Here is a 17,265-nt window from a genome sequence, read left to right on the forward strand (position 1 = left end):
TTCTTCCTAGCTTCCAAAATATATTGATTTCAGTCACCAGGTTTAGAAGTTATTAGGTAGACATGCACCCTCAGACATACCCATAGTTTAATCACACAAGTGTATTTTTCCTTCAGAAACCTGTCTAAGCTCAGGATCTAATTATGAAAGGTACTTCAAAGTGACACTGAATTCCCATAGGCAACTATACTGAGCATGGTTCTCCTTTTAAAATGTATGGCAGCAAATAAGAAATAAAACTCTCCTGCCTGGAATACCATTCTTAATTATTAGGCCTGTTTGTTTTAATGCAGTATATGGTTTGTTGCAGCACTTATTCTTTCATGTCTCCAAGTTGTTGGGGTTTAGTTTTGGTTTTTTATACCAGGATTGTATTGTATTTGTCATGAACTTATTGCAACAGTCAGTTCAGTTAGGCCAACCATTATAATTGTTCAAGTATGTACAGTTAGAAGTGGAAATAATTTGGTGACTTAAACCTCTTCAAGTCTTTCCTGTTTCCCCTTATAATTCTCTGTCCTCTAGCCAAACCACAACGTTCTTAATGTGATCATGCCAAGAATACCTTCTTTCTTTAGAGACCATTTCTATACCTTTGTCCATAGCAACAAAGAGGAATTTCACAGCTTTGTTTTTTTCCTTTGTGTTTGTCTCCCACCTCGTTGTTCCAGAACCCCAGGACTGACTGTGCCATTTGTCTTCACTTCCCATGCCTGTTTTCTTCTTTGACAGTGGTCTTACTTTAGGCTTTGTCTACCTTGCTTCCAAAAGTATGTTTCTGTCTTCTTATAAAATGGTTTGGAAGTAGCAAAAAGTTAATAACAATTGACATACTATTCTCCTCCTTTTTTTCTCCCTCTGATGAACTGATGAAGTTAAAATATCACACCCCTTCCCCCTAACATTTTTTGTTACTATTAGTTCCCATGCCTGTTTCCTTCCATGGCCATGATCTAATCTCAGGTTTCACCCAGAGATATTAATAATGTATTGGATCAGTATGTTGCCATGTAATCTTAAAGTTTCATAATTCCATTTGAAATTTCCCCAATGTAAACTGCATGTATTTAAGAACAGGTTTTATGCAAATAGTTTATTTTCCTAGAACTGCTTTTACTGACTAGTAAGTGAAAAATAGTCTAAAAATAAATAGACTTTGAAAGTCTAGCATAACTCAGTATTTTCTGCAAGTATATTCTCATTTGTTTTCCCCTGAAGTAGTGTCCCTGGAAATGTTGACAGGAGTTAATCTGAAGCAGCATGTAGTATATACTGTATAGATGTCCAACATGCTGCGACACAAATTAGGTTAACAAAGAAAACACTTTCTGAGAATTGTACAGAGGGACCATGAAAAATATCAGGAAATTGTACTTCACCAATGCAAAATGCATCTTCAGAGGTGACCCCCAACAAACCCCCAACAGCTGTGAAGCTCTGACACTGCCAAGCCCTCTGGTCATTTTGCCAGTGACTAACTGGGTTTCGTGGCTTAACCTTTGTGTTTTAGCTTGCAGGTTACAGGGAGCCTTAATGTCTATATCTACTATTTATCTAAAGTGAGATTCCTGTAAATGTACTGTGTTATCCGTATGATTTGTTCAGTTACTCCCTTCAACAAGGTTCTTGATAGGTGAACATCATATACCACTCCTCTCCTGCTGGTCTGTACCAGTTTTTGATGTACTTTTACTTTTGAAAAGAGAAGTAAACATGTTCTCTCTTCCTCTTCTGAGATGTACTAGTATTAGGTAAAGGTGGGAATGTGTGGCCTCCATGTAGCCTGAGTAGTCAGTGTAAATAAACAATGTATCATGAGTTTAGTTTCATGACTCTCTTTGGACAATGCATTTTCAGTCTTATTTCTGTGCACATGGAAGTATATTCTAGAGAAATACAATTCTGGAGCTTCAAAATGAATGCACTTTATATAATAACATACAGTACATATTTGAGTTTTGATTATTGATAAATGTTGTAGTAGCTTTAAATTTCTCCCCTCTTCATTAGCTGTTGTGATGATGTGGTCTGGTGAGGTGTAGCGGTTTGACCATGGGCCAAACGCCAGTGCACTCACAGAAATCATCTACTCATCTTCCTCTGCTATAACTGAGCAGAGGAGGAGAAAAAAAAAACCAGTTAAAATAAAGTTCATGGGATTGAGAAAAGCTTTAGGAGAAGAGACTTTAGGGCAAGACAGGCTTAAAACTTCAAAAGGTATAAAGAAACTTTATTAAAAGTAGTAAAATAAAAATGGTAAGAGCTAAAATAAACCTTTAGAACACCTTTTCTCCCCCCAGCCCTTCTTTCCTTCCCACTGACAATGCAAAGAGACTTGGGATTCTCAGTCAGTTTATCACTTCTAAAAAGAATCTTTCTTCAGTTCACTCTGGGAGAGGAGTCTCCCCTGCCATGGAGTCCTTCCCACAGGAAACAGCTCCCTGTGAACTCTTCCAACATGGTTCCTATTTTCACAGCTAACGGTCCGCCTGGAAAAACCCTGTTTGCATCGTGAAATCCCTCCTGTGTCTTGCAGTCTTCCCACAACTGCTTTTGTGGGCCATTTCAGCTTGCAGGGTACAGTTTTTAAGGATGAACTGTTCTAGTATAAGACCAAAGGGTCTTCTTTTTCTATCTCTGAAAGCAAAAGTTCTCTCTGTCTCTTTACTCAAGTCAGATCACAACTTTTCAACATCTACATTCTCCAGTTCTCATGGGCTGCGGGTGAACGCTACATCCCCCCATACGCTTCATGAATTACTGGGAAACAGTTTGTTGTATTACAATCCTCATCATTGCTTACAGAAGATTTTCAGCTCCGATGCTCGGAGCATTTCCTTCTTCCTTCTGAACCGACTGGGTATCGCTATGTTGTTCTTCTCACATGTCGCCACTTTCCCTTTGCTCCGACTCGGGAGAAGATTGGTGTCCGTAAGTTCATCTGTTCTCAAGTGGAGTTCTACAAAGCTGAAAGGTAGATCTTAACCAGGCTCCTCAAATCGGGGAAAATGCTCATTGTGCATCATGTGATCTCCCTGGCAGTGCACAAGCCACATTGGCTGTCGGCTCCACTCCACAGGATGCTGAAAAAAGAAAAGCTGCCACGATGGTGGCGGCCACATGGCTCGGCGGTGCTGGGATGGCCCCCCCAGCGGGATCTTGGTGGCCGGACCATGCTGGGGCCGACAGGATCTCAGCAGCCATGCCAGGGTCCCACCAGCCCCCCACCAGCCACCTTTCCAAAAGCAGGAAAAAGAAGAGAACTTCCCTTCCTTTTCATTCTTAAATATGTTTTCATAGAGGCGGTCCCAGTTTCTCTGATTGGCTTAGCAGTGTGTCAATTCTCAGAGCCAGCCAGCTATTGGTTTTGCTAGGCACAGAGGAAGCTCTTAACAGCTCCTACATAGAATTACTTCAGTGGCTGGCGTTTTTCCTCCTCACCAAAACCAATTTAATGCAAAACCAGCATATAAGGGCAAGCAGTGAGAAAACCCACAGACAAGATTTTCAGAGTTAACTGCTGTTTGTGCATGTATCAGTACTGGGGCAGAGCAAGAAGGTTTTAAAATCCAGCTGAAATTAAAAAGGTGTTAGCTCAGGGCTCTCCAGAAACCAGCCTTTCTTTGTATCATGTTGCCTGGCATCACAATCTGCTTTGGAAGACTCTTGGCTCTTCTAATTTGCCTCCATTTTTTGCCCTGAAGCTGGTTTGTTTCCTTGACCAGGTCTTTTCACTTCTGTGTCAGTTATGAAATGTGCCAGTGGCACAGGCTCATTTCCGCCCTGTAAAGGGCTTCTAAAATTATAGATTACAAGAATTATTCATTATTAATACTTTCACCTAACCACAAATGCTGCATTAATCTGAGCTCAGGGGCCAGGGTAGCAGAGGAGGGGTCTGCAAGAGCAGTTTGGGCAATGTTTGCTCATGGTTGTTTCTTCCCTTGGGTCCTTGCCACTGAAAATTACTGCTGACCCACCTGAGGGTTGGTGCTGACAATACTGAAAAACCTAGCAGAAGACATAAATAGGAAAATACTCAAAAATGGTTTTTAGTTAAGGATGGAAATTGCGTTTTGTATAGAGCTGTGGAAGGAAAAACAATTACGTGCTATGCTAGTGCCACTCTGAACTGCTGTGAAGGAAAGAGCCTCTGCAGTACCAGACTTGCAAGCTCTGTGAAAATCAGCCTTTCTGGAGCCACAAGTGAGTCAGATGTGCTGATGTGCTTTTAGTTTGCAGCTAATCTAAAGCTGAGTTACTGGGTTTTATTCAGAGGCAGGAGCTCATGCAGTCATCTCGCATGCAAAGGACATGGGAGCCACTCAGGCTCTCACTTACAAACGTGGTAGGTTGTTTGTCAAACCCACAGGAACACTAAGCCAGTGACACAGACTTCCTGAGAAGATGGGCAGTTCCATTGCTCATATCAACAGTATCATCAGGTTTGTGTGATTTTCTGATGAGCAGTTCTTGATTGAAAACTGTGGGTCTATCAGATTCCCTGTGTTACTGCATCTCACTGCTGATAATGGCTCGTAGCTGAATTCAGAAATTCAAATGAATAAGAATATATGTTAAAAATTCTGAATTCTAAGGAACAATGTAACACTTCATTTCTGAATTTAAGTTCTTTGACACTGTCAAAGATCAAGTAGATAAGGAAGGCAACACAATTGGAACAAAAGAGAGAAACAACAACAAAAAAATCTGAATCTTTTAATAAACATTTCCAATATGTTTGAACTTACTGAGGCAGTTGGCAGTAACTCAAATACCTCCAAGTTTTGCAAATCCTGTTTTTCTATTAGTGCCAGTGAGCTACTTCAACTTAGGTTTCAGCTGATAAAACCTTAGTGGGGTAATAAAAGAGTTTTATAAAACTGTATATGACACACATTTGGATAGAAATTTGTGTTTCTTCTTTCTTTCCCTTCAAAAAACTGGAAGATAAATACGCTGTTCACAAATCAGAACATATAGGAATATTCATTGTATTTTCAAAAAGCACTTTACTTTTTTTGAATGTTATAGATGGTGCTGTAAAGATTCCCTGTTGAATGGAAAAAGGAGGGATTCAGGAGGCTTTTAAGTCAATATTGATAAAGAGCAGCTGCAGGAACTCACCATGTCCATTTTGGCTGCCAGTTCTGATCAGACAATGGGGAAAAGTTTGCATGTAATGAATATGATTTTGTTCTCTTGACAGAAATTATTTAGTCTTACTGGTTTCTGACTTGAAGCAGTAACCAGAATATGATGTAAAAATTATGCTGCCTCAATGCTGAAGCTTTCCTTGTGAAGTCTTACCCATCCCTTCCTTTTACTTTCAGGATTAACTGAAGGCGGGTATTTTCTAGTTGTTGCTTTGGTAACTGTTAATGCAGTGTGTCTCTCCTGCACTGTCCCAGTAGAAGAGCCCTTGACTTTGTGATTTATGGGGATTTTGTTTATTTTTGTTTGCTTTTTTGTTTCTTTTCTGCACGTGCCTAGTTGAGCCCGTTGATGCCCGCCCAGCTGCAGACAGAGGACTCACCACACGACCAGGTATATGACTCGCATGGCTTTTACCTAACCTGTATTTTTTTCCGACATGCATATGGTCTGCTGGTGCTGAAATGATTTCCCTTTGCTTTGTTATACCCTGCTCACAAAATTTAATGCTATTCCATGAATGATGGAAGCATCATTCCCTCACAAATAATCCCCATGTGAGTGCTGTCTGTGTTGAGGGTGTTTGGGATGTGTGCTTGCAGTGGGAGTGGGTCCCAGACCCAGAACTGATTTGTATCAAAGGTCTCATCCTTTCCAGAAATAACCCTTTGGCAGGTGCGGGAGATGGTAAACTTGGTACCCCGTAGTACAGACACTACTTCTAATTTGGGAATGTATAATAGAAATGTCAAATCCTTTATGTAGAGTGAGCAGGGCTAATGAAGAATTAATACATACAGTTCCAGAACTGCAGGGGGCATTGATATTTTTTGCTGTGGTACTTACCTTACTTACCTCCAAATACCTAAAAATTGGTATTATCCCTCTGGATTCCCTGAAGATGCCTAAGGACACAACTGCTCACATAATTCTAGGACAGAGCAGGGTGATTGTTTCTACTCCGTCTTTGTATTGATTTCGGAACAATAGCAGATCACTAGGTTGAGTCAAGCTGCAAATGGTTGGAAAAGTTAAAATGGGACAATTCCAGTTTCCAAAAGGAAAAATTATTTTAGCTTTTCATACTATTTTTTTTTTCTTTTGGGGTTATTTTTCCTCTGTTTTTTGTTCAGAATTATCTGAAACTGTTAAAGGCATTGAGAGGAAACAGCCTTTTATTTCAGAAGAGGCTATTCTCTGACTCTTTGATATAGTGAGAATATATTTTAGGGTCAGGATTATTTCAGTGTCACATCACAATTGTGTTTTCTTCCTTCAGATCATATTAAACTGATTGATCTCTATCCTTTTTCCCTTTATCTTGTCTTCCAAACATCCATTAGATAGCATGGTGGACAGCACCTTTCTAAGTGTTTTTAAATCTTAACTCACCCATGTTTAGTAACTACAGAAATTGCTACAGTGGGAGGTAAAATAAGCTCATATGTTGCAGCAACTGGCATATGTGTCAGAACTGGCGAGGTAGTGTGCTCCTAGCACTGTTTTAGGAGTCTGACACCTTTACTTATGTTTAGAGTCTTTATTCAGTCCATGAAGAGAGCCTGGAAACTGGTAAAGAGCTACAATGCCAAAAATCTTGGGATCAGGAAAAAATCCCTTCAGTAGTGCATTATCTTACCTTCTTCCTGAGGAGAAATATAAATATCACAGATGAAACATGCATATGGTTTAATCCAAATTTTGTAATGCTAATTCAGTCTAGCAGTTTTCATATAATATTAAAATCTATTATTATTTTCAATTTTAATTTCAGTCCTCTTGAAAAAAATCCTGTTATGAGGCCCATATTTATTACTGCAGGTTATTCCTTCCTCCCTTCTGTTCCCTCACACATAGACACATATCAGAAATCCTTAGTGTCCCTTCTCTGGAGAAAGGATTTTCTCTCACTGCCTCTCTCCTGTTTCAGAGTGAAACCGTATGTTTTAGTCAACTGCATTAGAGTGCTTTTTGGTTGTGTTGATACAAGTAGTACTAAAGTAGATAAGCCTAATGGCAATATGTCATGAGTCATCTTGGTGAATATGTAGGATAGACTACTAAGGATAGGTAAAAAATCATTTCGGCATCTGACCATTATGGCTTGAAATTTGGCAGATGGCAAATGTTGTAACTTTTCTACTGTGAAAATTGCATGGGATATTTCCTCAATGTTCTGCTAAAGTGCAAAAGTAATGCTTAACTTTCTTACGTCTTTAATCACCATTTACAGATTCAGAAAAAATTTTCTTGCTGATACAGATTCTGTCTATAAATGTCCATGTGGTTTTTCATCATCCTTCAAAAGCAAATTATGTGTAACAAAATTTCACTTTAACAGAGAAATTATTCCAATCTGAATATCTTAATGAACTAGGAATAGTGGAAAGCAAATTGATGCTTATTTCAACTGTGAAGTACAGAAGGGGTTCTGATAGTTTTAAACTATGTGCTTTAAAACTGTTCTACTTGCTAATTACAAACAAAATTTCTATATTGGGAGTTGAAAAAGGAAAATAAATAACTTTTGTGTAGTAATTGTCCTTTTGGGATAGTCTGTTTTTACAGTTTGAGGCTATTATTGAAGAAAAAAAATCTAAAAATATAGTAGATTACAGTAGAGTGAAAAAGAATAAATGAAAGACCTGCAGATTAATGCATCTAGTTGCTTGTGACTTTTTGTTTTAATTGCCCAGCTTCTTGGTTTCCTGAAAGGTCTGCCCTTTCTGTGGGCCTGACTTTTCAGTCAATGCTTCTACTTGCTTGGCTCAAGTGACCTGCTTTTTCAGGATGGAAATACTGGTATTACCTCAGTCTGTAACACTCCAAGCCTGAAGAAGAACAAATGAATATTTTGTAGCTGTTTGAATTTCTTGAAGAAAATGAGCTCTGAAAGGACTAAGACAAACATGCAAACTTGTGCCCTTTTTTCTCTTTTCCAATTTATTTACTTCTTACTCACACAACATTCTTATAATGATCAGTATGTTTTCCTTACAGGCAGATCAAAATCATGCAGATCATCTTTGTCACTTCCTTACAAGAGAGATAATTTGTTCACAGTCCAAAATAGTCACAGACTCACAGAATACTGGGTTGAAAGGGGACCTCAACGATCATCTGGTCCAACAAGTATTTAGGTGGTAGTAGTATTTGTGATACATAAGATCTTTTTCCTTCACCATATCATTCTTTTTCAAAAAATGAAGTCTGTGAGTCAAGCCAGAAAATTAAGGAGTTGTCCAGTTCATAGAATAGAAAAGTTTATGAGTAAGGACCACATTTAAGGCATTTGTTGAAATTTATGCCAGTTGTCTAAACCTCCACCTCTGTTGTGCTCCACCTTGGCTGTCCACAGTTGAAGCTTGAATTGGAATCTGATCCACATCAGTCCTAGGAAAAGAATATTGTCTTGATGAATCCCATTTTCTAGAATGGATAAAACATCTGTGTAATTCACATGGGCATTAGAAAAGGACTCTAGTGCCTTAACGTACTGTCCCTCCCCTTCCTAATTCATAAATGGGCAAACAAACATAAAAATTATACCTAAAACCATTTCTTATTATCTCCTTCCTAAAAATGAAGTAAATGAGATGGTAAAAGGTCAGAGGGAAGAAAAGTATCTAGATGTACTAAGTAGTCATCAGTGCGCTGTTTTTTAATACAGCACAAAATTATAACAGATTTGACATATTTCTTGCTATTTATAAATTGCTTTATACAAGGAGATGTTAGATGTCCAGTCCAGCCTCAGAACTTCCATAGGAAGAACTTCAGATAGAATGAGTACTTCTTTTCTTGATAATCTCACTTTAACAACTTATTCAGTAGTGTTTCCTTCTCTCCTGTGCTCCAGCAGTCACTTTTTCATGATAAGCACTTAATTTCTTGCAACTGGATTTTGGGTATCTGTTTATTAGTAACTTCGTGTGTGTGTGCGCTTGTACATATTGAGACATGTACACATAAAAATACATATAAAAACATCTCTAGATGCTCATGTGCAAGCTTGTTTTACTTATGTTAATTCAGCAGCTCTGATTTGTGGACATTGAGTGAAGATTAGAAAATGTGCCATCAGAAGGGACATTGCTTAGTGTTAGCGTATTTTCTGTAATTCAAGGTGATAAAGAACAAATGCTCTGTTCTGGACAGATCATATTTTTGTCTGTTACACAGTTGCAGTTGTAATTATACAGTCACAGCTGTAAATACATCACTTACAGGATGCCTGTAATTCACAATGCAAGGATTTTATACTATTAAGTATGTTACTTTCTTCCATGTAGTATAGTTTGGACTTGGTGGTTTTTGCATTATTCCAGCTCTTTGTCAGTTGATCATTTTTGCAAACATTTAACTATTTTGGGGAGATGTTGTACATAAAGCTGCTTCTGTGTCTTTGGCCCTTCTGCTAATAAATCATGACATGCCTATCTTTATTAAATTACATAATAACTGAGGGTTTTTTTCCCTCATGCAGAGGCCCTGTAAGCCTAATGGCTGTTCTGCAGAATCATGGGCACACATGCTGCGGTCTGTATGAGGTGAGGGCATAGAGCAGCTTAGTTAATTATTTATCATTTTCTTGTCAGAAACTGCCAATGTATTTTTTTTTCCCTGTCTTTGTGATATTAGTTCAATACAGTTGCTTTAAACAAACTGTCTGCAGCTACCAAATAAAAATAATTAATAATTTTTCTTCCATTAGACTGTTTTGGTTTGTTTTATGAGATCGTTGCTAACTGTGAATGCAGTTATAGGTACATAGGCACAGCATCTGGATTGACATGCCAGAAAGATTATCAAACCAGATTTTACTGGTTTTGATTATTCATTTCTGCACACATGTATTCTGAGAAATAATTATTTTATACTTCATTCCAGTGAGATTCTTTTGTAAAAAAGATAATGCTTTTGTTGCACTTATTTTCTGCTTTTTTTCAATTTGAGAGCCCCATAATCATCCATGAAGTAAAAGTGAACCAGCAGTTCACTGACATCTTAGGAGAGACCAGAAAGTTTTATCTCCATGCAGTCTTAAAAGTGCATATCCCTCAAAGATGTTTGAGTTAACCTTACAAAAAAGAGTATATAGTCTTTATGAGTTTACAATATACATTCTTCTTTCATTTCAAAATTAAATGACCTGCACAAAGTCACCAAGTCATATGGCAGTAATAGTTGAACTTCTAGTTAGAACAGGCAGCTCTCTACTCCAGGGGTTTGTTTGAAGTCTGTATTCCTTCCCTTCCACCCTTTTTATCTTTGATGAAGATTAACCGAGATAAAACTGTTTGCCACACTTGTAATGGGCTTTGATTCAACAGCTCTTTTCTTGTTCTTGCCATGACTGAAGCACAGTTCATGGACATGGAGCTGAATCTTGTCCTGAATGCAGTCAGTACCACAGTCACTCAAACTGCTGTTTTGATTTTCTCTGTGTAGAGACTACTCAGATCTAGTTGTTTCAACTGTGCTTCAATTGGAGATTTAATTTTTAACTCTAGATGTAACCTCAGGCACAGCTAACACTCCTCAATCTGTGCAAAACAATATCACAAAACCTTTCTAGCTGTTTAAGTAACCAGTAGATTAAGTAATTGCAAACAGTATGGTAGATAATGTATAAGGATAATTATATCCTTAGTGGGATTCACTGTAACCTCTTTTTTTTAGTCTTCTGAAAGCATAAATATATATTTACACAAACACAGAAGCTCATCAATGTTAGTATAAAGTGTTCCCCAAAGCAGCTGCTTGGTTTTTATTTCATATGAGTAGTTTTTCACTCCATATTATTTTCTTTCCCATTAAAGCAAGGAAAAATTGGGCTTTCATACTCTCCATTTTTTGATGTTTGGAAATTTATGTGTGCACACATGCATGTGTATACATGTATATATAAAAGCAGTTAATATTGCTAATTAAAAGCAATATCAATACAAAGCCCATCATAGTTAGCTCATTTTGTTGCATTTCACTAGAAGCTTTTAAAAAAGCCCATGGTTTTTATAACAAAATAGCTTTGTCAGTTTTTCTAAGGAGCTGTGAGTTAATGTATTTTTCACTGAATTGAAGCATTTTTAAATTGAAGTGATGAGGATTGCAGCTCCCTAAAGGTGGTATGTAATTCAGAAGAAAACTGGTAGCAATTATCATTATCTGTGAATTTGCAATGAAGCTGTTGCTCTCACTTTTCATCTTGTATATTGGCTTTTGTGTTTTGGTTGTGTATTTTAGAATTGGTAATGGAAAAAAACATAATTTTGTCCGAGGTCAGGATTAAAGTTCTTGTCAGAGAGAGAACTGTTCTTTGTGTGCTTGTCTTCAGTGCAAGGGTAAGGAGGTATTAGGAATCCCTTGGCTGTTTGCATCTCACCTCTGATCAAAGTTTTAGAAAGACCCTGAAGTTTTTCCCACTTCAGTTACTACCCTTGAAAAGTGTATCTTTGATTTTAGCATGCAACTCTAAATGTGTGGTCACTAGGATAGTAAAGTGAATGAACTGGTAATAGAGAGAATCTCTTCAACAAAAAGTCTCAATTCTATAACATTGTGAAAAGGTGTGTGTAACTCCATGTATATTTTTATCTCATACCAGGTATTTAATTGATTCTAGTGCAATGTCCTTCTCCTTACTATATAATGAGTTATTTGCAGAAGACCAGCAGTTTACCCTAGTTGAAGTCTTTTTCCTCACTTGTAAGGGAGGTAGAAAGAAGGAGGTAGAAGGAAGGAAAAAGTTGCTATCGGGGTTTGTTAGTGCAACAGCCAAAAAAAAAAGATTTCTCTGTTTCTGACCTTTTTCTGGTGCAAGTTGCCAAAAACAAATTTCAGTAAGTCTTAACATCATTAATTTCCTAATATCAGATCCTACCTTGTGTTCAGATTCCACGGCATTTTTGTGGGGCCTTGGTCACTTAGCCCAAACCAAAAAATTTCTGCCTGATCCCAAGGCAAAAACCCATTGTTTAACCTGGTGTATGTTGAAAGCTACTGTTTGATTGGAATGGGATGAGGGGAGGGAACCAAATTAAACAAATGTTGCTCTAGGGAAGCTGGAGCCCTGTTTCTTTCCAGCAGCTGAGACTACTGGTGAACTTATCACCCTCTGGTGCTGATTCATGTGACCTGTTCTGCCCCTGTAATGCTCACTGTAACTCCTGTCTGTGGCATTTGACTGTTCAACAGAAGCTGACAAAGACCAGCAAACTCAGCTGTTGCAGCTTTGCTGTCACTAAAAGTGGTCAAAAGCAGAAGTGCTCATGTCCATTTTCCTACATCTAGCAGTGGTACAAACAGAATATGTACAGATTTCACCTCTGCCTTATACCCCTGCACATCCACTGAGCATTTGACAGCTAGCATTTGATAGGTTCCAGGACTAAAACTGTATTTTCAACATTATGTTTAGTAACCCTGAAGGAACCTTTCTTCTTTGCATTTATTCATTTGTATTTTGAACATCCTCATGATTTGTGCCCGTGAGTTCCACAGTCCAATTTTGCATTGTACTGAATAATATATATATATGTACATACACTGTCTTGTGTTACTTTTCAATCTGCTGTATCATAGCCATGTTAATGTCCTATATTTCTTAGGAGAAATAATGAATGACCATTTCCTGTAGACTTTCCCCTTGTCATTCACAGTCCCACACTGTTGTGTTTCACCTTATTTGCCTGTTCTAGTCTGAAGACTCACTATTTCAGTTCTTTGTGTACAAAAGCCATTCCATACCTGTGATCATCTGTGTCTCCTTGCATTATATTTTTTGTAGTTCTTCTGCATTTGTGTGAGGTGAGGTGACCAGAACAAATAGCCAGATTTAAAATGAGGATGCATAATATATATAGTGCTGTAACAATGTTTTCCAGTTTCTCATAATTGCTCCTACCTTTCTCTTTGCCTTTTTGACTGCTGCTGAGCCAAATGCTCACAGTTACCCAGTGTGACTGCAAGGTCCCTGTCTCAAAAGCTTTTTGGAAATCCAGATTCACTCCAAGCAGAATCACTGTTTCCCATGTGATTCCTAGCTCTTCCAGTGACCTCTAAGAGTTTGGGAGGTAGGACTTCCCTCAACAAAAGACAAGCAGATTCTTTACTGATTTATCTTATATGTGTGTGGATATGTTCTAATCAATATTTATAGCTTCAATGGATTTGCCAGCTGTAGCAGTCAAGTTGTACAGTTCTTCAGGCCTTTGCCTTGGTGGAATTTCCATGTGGTGCTTTTGCCAGGGTATCTGCGAGGGCAGTGAGTGTGGCCATGGACAATGGTGAGCAGCTGGGAGCAGCCACCTCTTCAGCTGCTGCAGCCAAGGACAGTAAAACAAGTCCTGGAAAGCCCTTTCCCCCCAGCTACTGCACTGGTACTCCACTACTGTAATTTTCCCCCTTCCCTTTTAATCCTAAAACCAAAAAGGCAGGAGGGGTTGACAGGTCAAACTTCCTTGCTTCCTTGTTCTCCTTTGTTGCAATCCGCTCTAATCACAGAGGAGCAAAGAGAACTAACTCTCTGAATAAAATGGAACAAACCTGGATGTTTGAATAATCCCCCAAATGCAATTAAAACCAAAATAAGTTAGATGTTGATACAAAAAATTGTATCTTTTATTTAATAGTAAGAGAGGCAAAGAGAAAGAAAGGGAAAAGAGAGAAAGAAATAGAAAGTGGCAGAGACAGATTAAGTAGAAGCATATCACCCCTCCATGGGTCTCAATGACATCTCCTTGTTTCCCTCCATCTGGTCTTCTTGGTGGTGAGGGTCCCCTGCCAAAAAGTATAGAATCCAATGGATTCTGTAATATGTTTGGGCAGGTGGGAACACAAAGGTACCTCCCTGAGGGGGGCCAGTTTGACGCTTGTAAGACTGTGAATCTGTTGCATCATGCAGTATGGTGTGCAGTGCTCTGGTGCAGGGTTTGGGGACCCCTTTGGGGAGGGCCTTTGATGGGCCATGACACCCCCTCATCTGTGCCCCATGTGAGTGTCCCATAGATGTGGCTTTCCAGGGGTGAGAGGCCCTGCAGCTGGGCCAGTCTGCCCAGTGGAGGATGGGTGTTCACTGCCTCTGACCTCTCTGACCTGAGGCTTTTTCCGCCATAGCAGGAAACTTCTCCTCCTCCTCCCTTTGATGTAGGGGTCTGTACAAGCCTGGCAGCAGAAAAGCCTGAGGCTATAGTCTCCATCCCTGAAGGTGCTGGGCTTAATCCTCCTGTGAAAGTATTCTTCCCAAACCAGACCTGAGAACAGTGTCACTTTATCTTACCTCAAAGCAATTTACAGTCCAGGGCCTCAGTCCGGAGTGCAGTAGTCTTCGGTGCAGTTTTTGTTATACAGTTTTGCTAAAATAGGCAGTAGTCCTTTGTAAAAATATTTAAGCCATAAACTATAACATTTCAGTCTCCAACATACTTTTCCTCATTTCATTCATTGATGCAGGTGTAGGGGATACTTCAAGATGATACACAAAAGAGAGTAAATTAATTTGGAAAACTAGCCACAGCTGCTTCAAGGATAGAAAGTTAAACCTGTTTTCAGGTACCACGTGGGTTTTATTTCCTGCAGCTCTACTTCCTCCTGTATTTCTTTGACAGAATATCATTGTTTGTTTTCAGACTGCAATTCCTTAGGTACTCTACAGTTCTTGCATTTAAAAATGGTCTCCCATAAATGTCATAATGTATTTGTGTCAGTACTGTTATGTAGCATCAAAAATCAGGAACTTAATAGATTTGAGGGGTTGAAGTGCTTGATTCCTTAAAAATTAAAAGTAAGGTAAAATTTATGGGGCAGTCAGATTCTTCAAAAAAATAACCATAAATTCCTTATAGCGTGAGGATGATTCTTGTTCTCTCCTTTGCATGTTTTCCTCTGAAAATAAAGATCAGAACCTTAGAGTGGGTTATCTGCACAGTTCAGAGAAGTTTTTTGGAATATCTATTCTTGCTAGTTCATAATTCAAAAATAATCCACCACTTAATGAAAAAAGAAATTGCACATTCAAAGGCAATTTCAAAATATTGATTGAGTGTTATTTTAGGCTGTGGAGCTCAATGGCACATAGAATTCTTAAGGAATTATTATTGAAGTCCAGCAAGACATTGGAGCACGGGACCAGTCAGTAGTGTTGAGAATTTTAAAAGAGGTTCTTCCTCTTAATCAAAACTTAAGTTCAGTGCAAGATTCTAAGAATTAAGCCTTGGAGAGAGGAGTTGGGAGTGAGAAAATGCTGAAATAAACACAAACAAGGAATATGAACTGGTTTGTTCCTATTATATTCAGTAGAGGGAGGAAATTACGTCTCACAAACACCATTCTTCTGCAGTGTTTTACCTCCAAGAAATACAAATGTTGGGTACATTGGTACTGAGAAGGAAACCAATCAGCTCCATGAATACCCATATATTCTCTCTAAGACAGAGCCAGCTCTTCAGGATTCTTAGACATATACAGGATTCACCGCTCATTCTCCTAAGGCTGTTTTCCAGGAGGAAATTTTGGCTTCTTTCTAGCTAGACAAGTGCAACATCTCCCCTTCACACCCGTAAGAGAACAGGACTGTAAACTATGCACGATTATAAATGTTGCAAGCTGTAGTCACTTGCTTTTCTGTAGAGACAGTTATCATCTTTCAGAGAGAAGACAAGAAGAATCATTAATTCTAAGCAGTATGAATCTGAAAACTCTGTAAACTCCACAAACATTTTAGTAACTTGTACATGTTTGTGGAAAAGGTACAGACTTGCAGGAAGCAAGAAAATAATGTATCTGGAGTTCTCTTACTCACACCATGAGTATTTTGTTTTTTCCTCACAGCAGCCTGAGCTGAGGGAGGAGGAAGATTTTGGCCTAAACAACAAATTTTCTTGACATTGCTAAAGAAGCTGTCAGAGCAGATCTGTATGCAGCCTGTGAGCCAATTCAGGAGATCTCTGTTGGTCCCTCGCAGCTTAGTTTATGCAGTGTTTCATGCTGGAAGCCTTTAATGCCTGTACTAATATAGCTGCTGAGGATTAAGGATCGTTTAACAGAGGAGAAACTTTAATAGCTTATTCTGTATCACCTCAGTGGGACTGAAACACCAGATGCACCTCACTTTCCTCCTAGTTCCTTTTCACGTTGCATCACACCTCCTCCGTGTGAATGGCACTGTTGCCTTCTGCTCTCCAGCAATGGGGTTAAGCAGAATCTTCCCGAATCTGAAACCTGAATTTAATGAATTGTCTTTGTGGTGCAATGCAGGTTCTGGGTTGACCAATGTTAAGACAGAAGAGATATCTGAGGTGAAGATGGATGCAGAGTTCCGGCATGACTCAGGATATGAAGTTCATCATCAAAAGCTGGTGAGCAATCAAACAGTGCTTTCCATGCATGCATTTTGAGATGCTGATTCAGTCTTGATCTAGTGAGTCACTTATGGCCATGTTTTGCTTGAGTGATGTGGACATTGAAAGTGCCAACAAAAAGTTAGCATGTGAAAAGATTATGATTTTTCTGGTTCTCTCTTCAATGAGAGTAAACCTGGAACAATGTCACCAGAGAGGATGGAAAGTCATTGAGCCTCACATGAGAGGAAATTCCGACAGTTCCTGTCCTTTTACTACCATGGCACTGGATGTGCTTATATGAAGAATACTTGTCCCACAGTCCAACTATCTCACACTCTCTCTGTATCATACAAGGGATACAGAGGATGGAAAATGCTGAGTTCCAAAAAAAGAAAAAGAGTTTGAGACACATAGCACAGTGCAGCAAGAAATAGAATAACACTGCTTCAGGAATACAGTCCTTTCCCATCAAAACAGATGGTAATGGTGTATGCATGGAGCACAACCTTTCACAAGAATGGCTGCTTGGGATAAAAGGAGATTCCCCACCGGCCTTAATTTTAGTTTGTGTTTGGCTGTATTTGTGTGTTTTGTTCCTTAAGGTATATGAAGTTATTATTAACAGGGGAAAGGCAGGTAGGAGCAAAATACTGTTCCCCATTTGAACTGTGCTTCTTGTGAACATAAAAATGACAACCAAAAGCACTGTAGGTAAGAACAGCATCTTCTAAAAGCTTTTTTTTTGGTCACTTAATAAGCAATGAAGAAC

General features: G+C 38.8%; 1 protein-coding gene across 4 annotated transcripts in view; it reads left to right on the forward strand.

Annotated features, from left to right (window-relative positions):
* APP (amyloid beta precursor protein) overlaps window positions 1-17,265 on the forward strand; it is a 180,225-nt gene that overhangs the window by 151,717 nt on the left and 11,243 nt on the right. For 2 of the 4 annotated variants that reach the window (XM_053969326.1, XM_053969342.1), the window contains 2 exons: window positions 5,494-5,547; window positions 16,411-16,511. In XM_053969326.1, coding sequence (XP_053825301.1) covers window positions 5,494-5,547; window positions 16,411-16,511 — 155 coding nt within the window. The remainder of the gene's footprint in view (window positions 1-5,493; window positions 5,548-16,410; window positions 16,512-17,265) is intronic. The other 2 variants (XM_053969332.1, XM_053969349.1) reach the window with 1 other exon arrangement.

The sequence above is a fragment of the Vidua macroura genome, chromosome 2 (assembly GCF_024509145.1).
Source record: "Vidua macroura isolate BioBank_ID:100142 chromosome 2, ASM2450914v1, whole genome shotgun sequence".
Classification (NCBI taxonomy): Eukaryota; Metazoa; Chordata; class Aves; order Passeriformes; family Viduidae; genus Vidua; species Vidua macroura.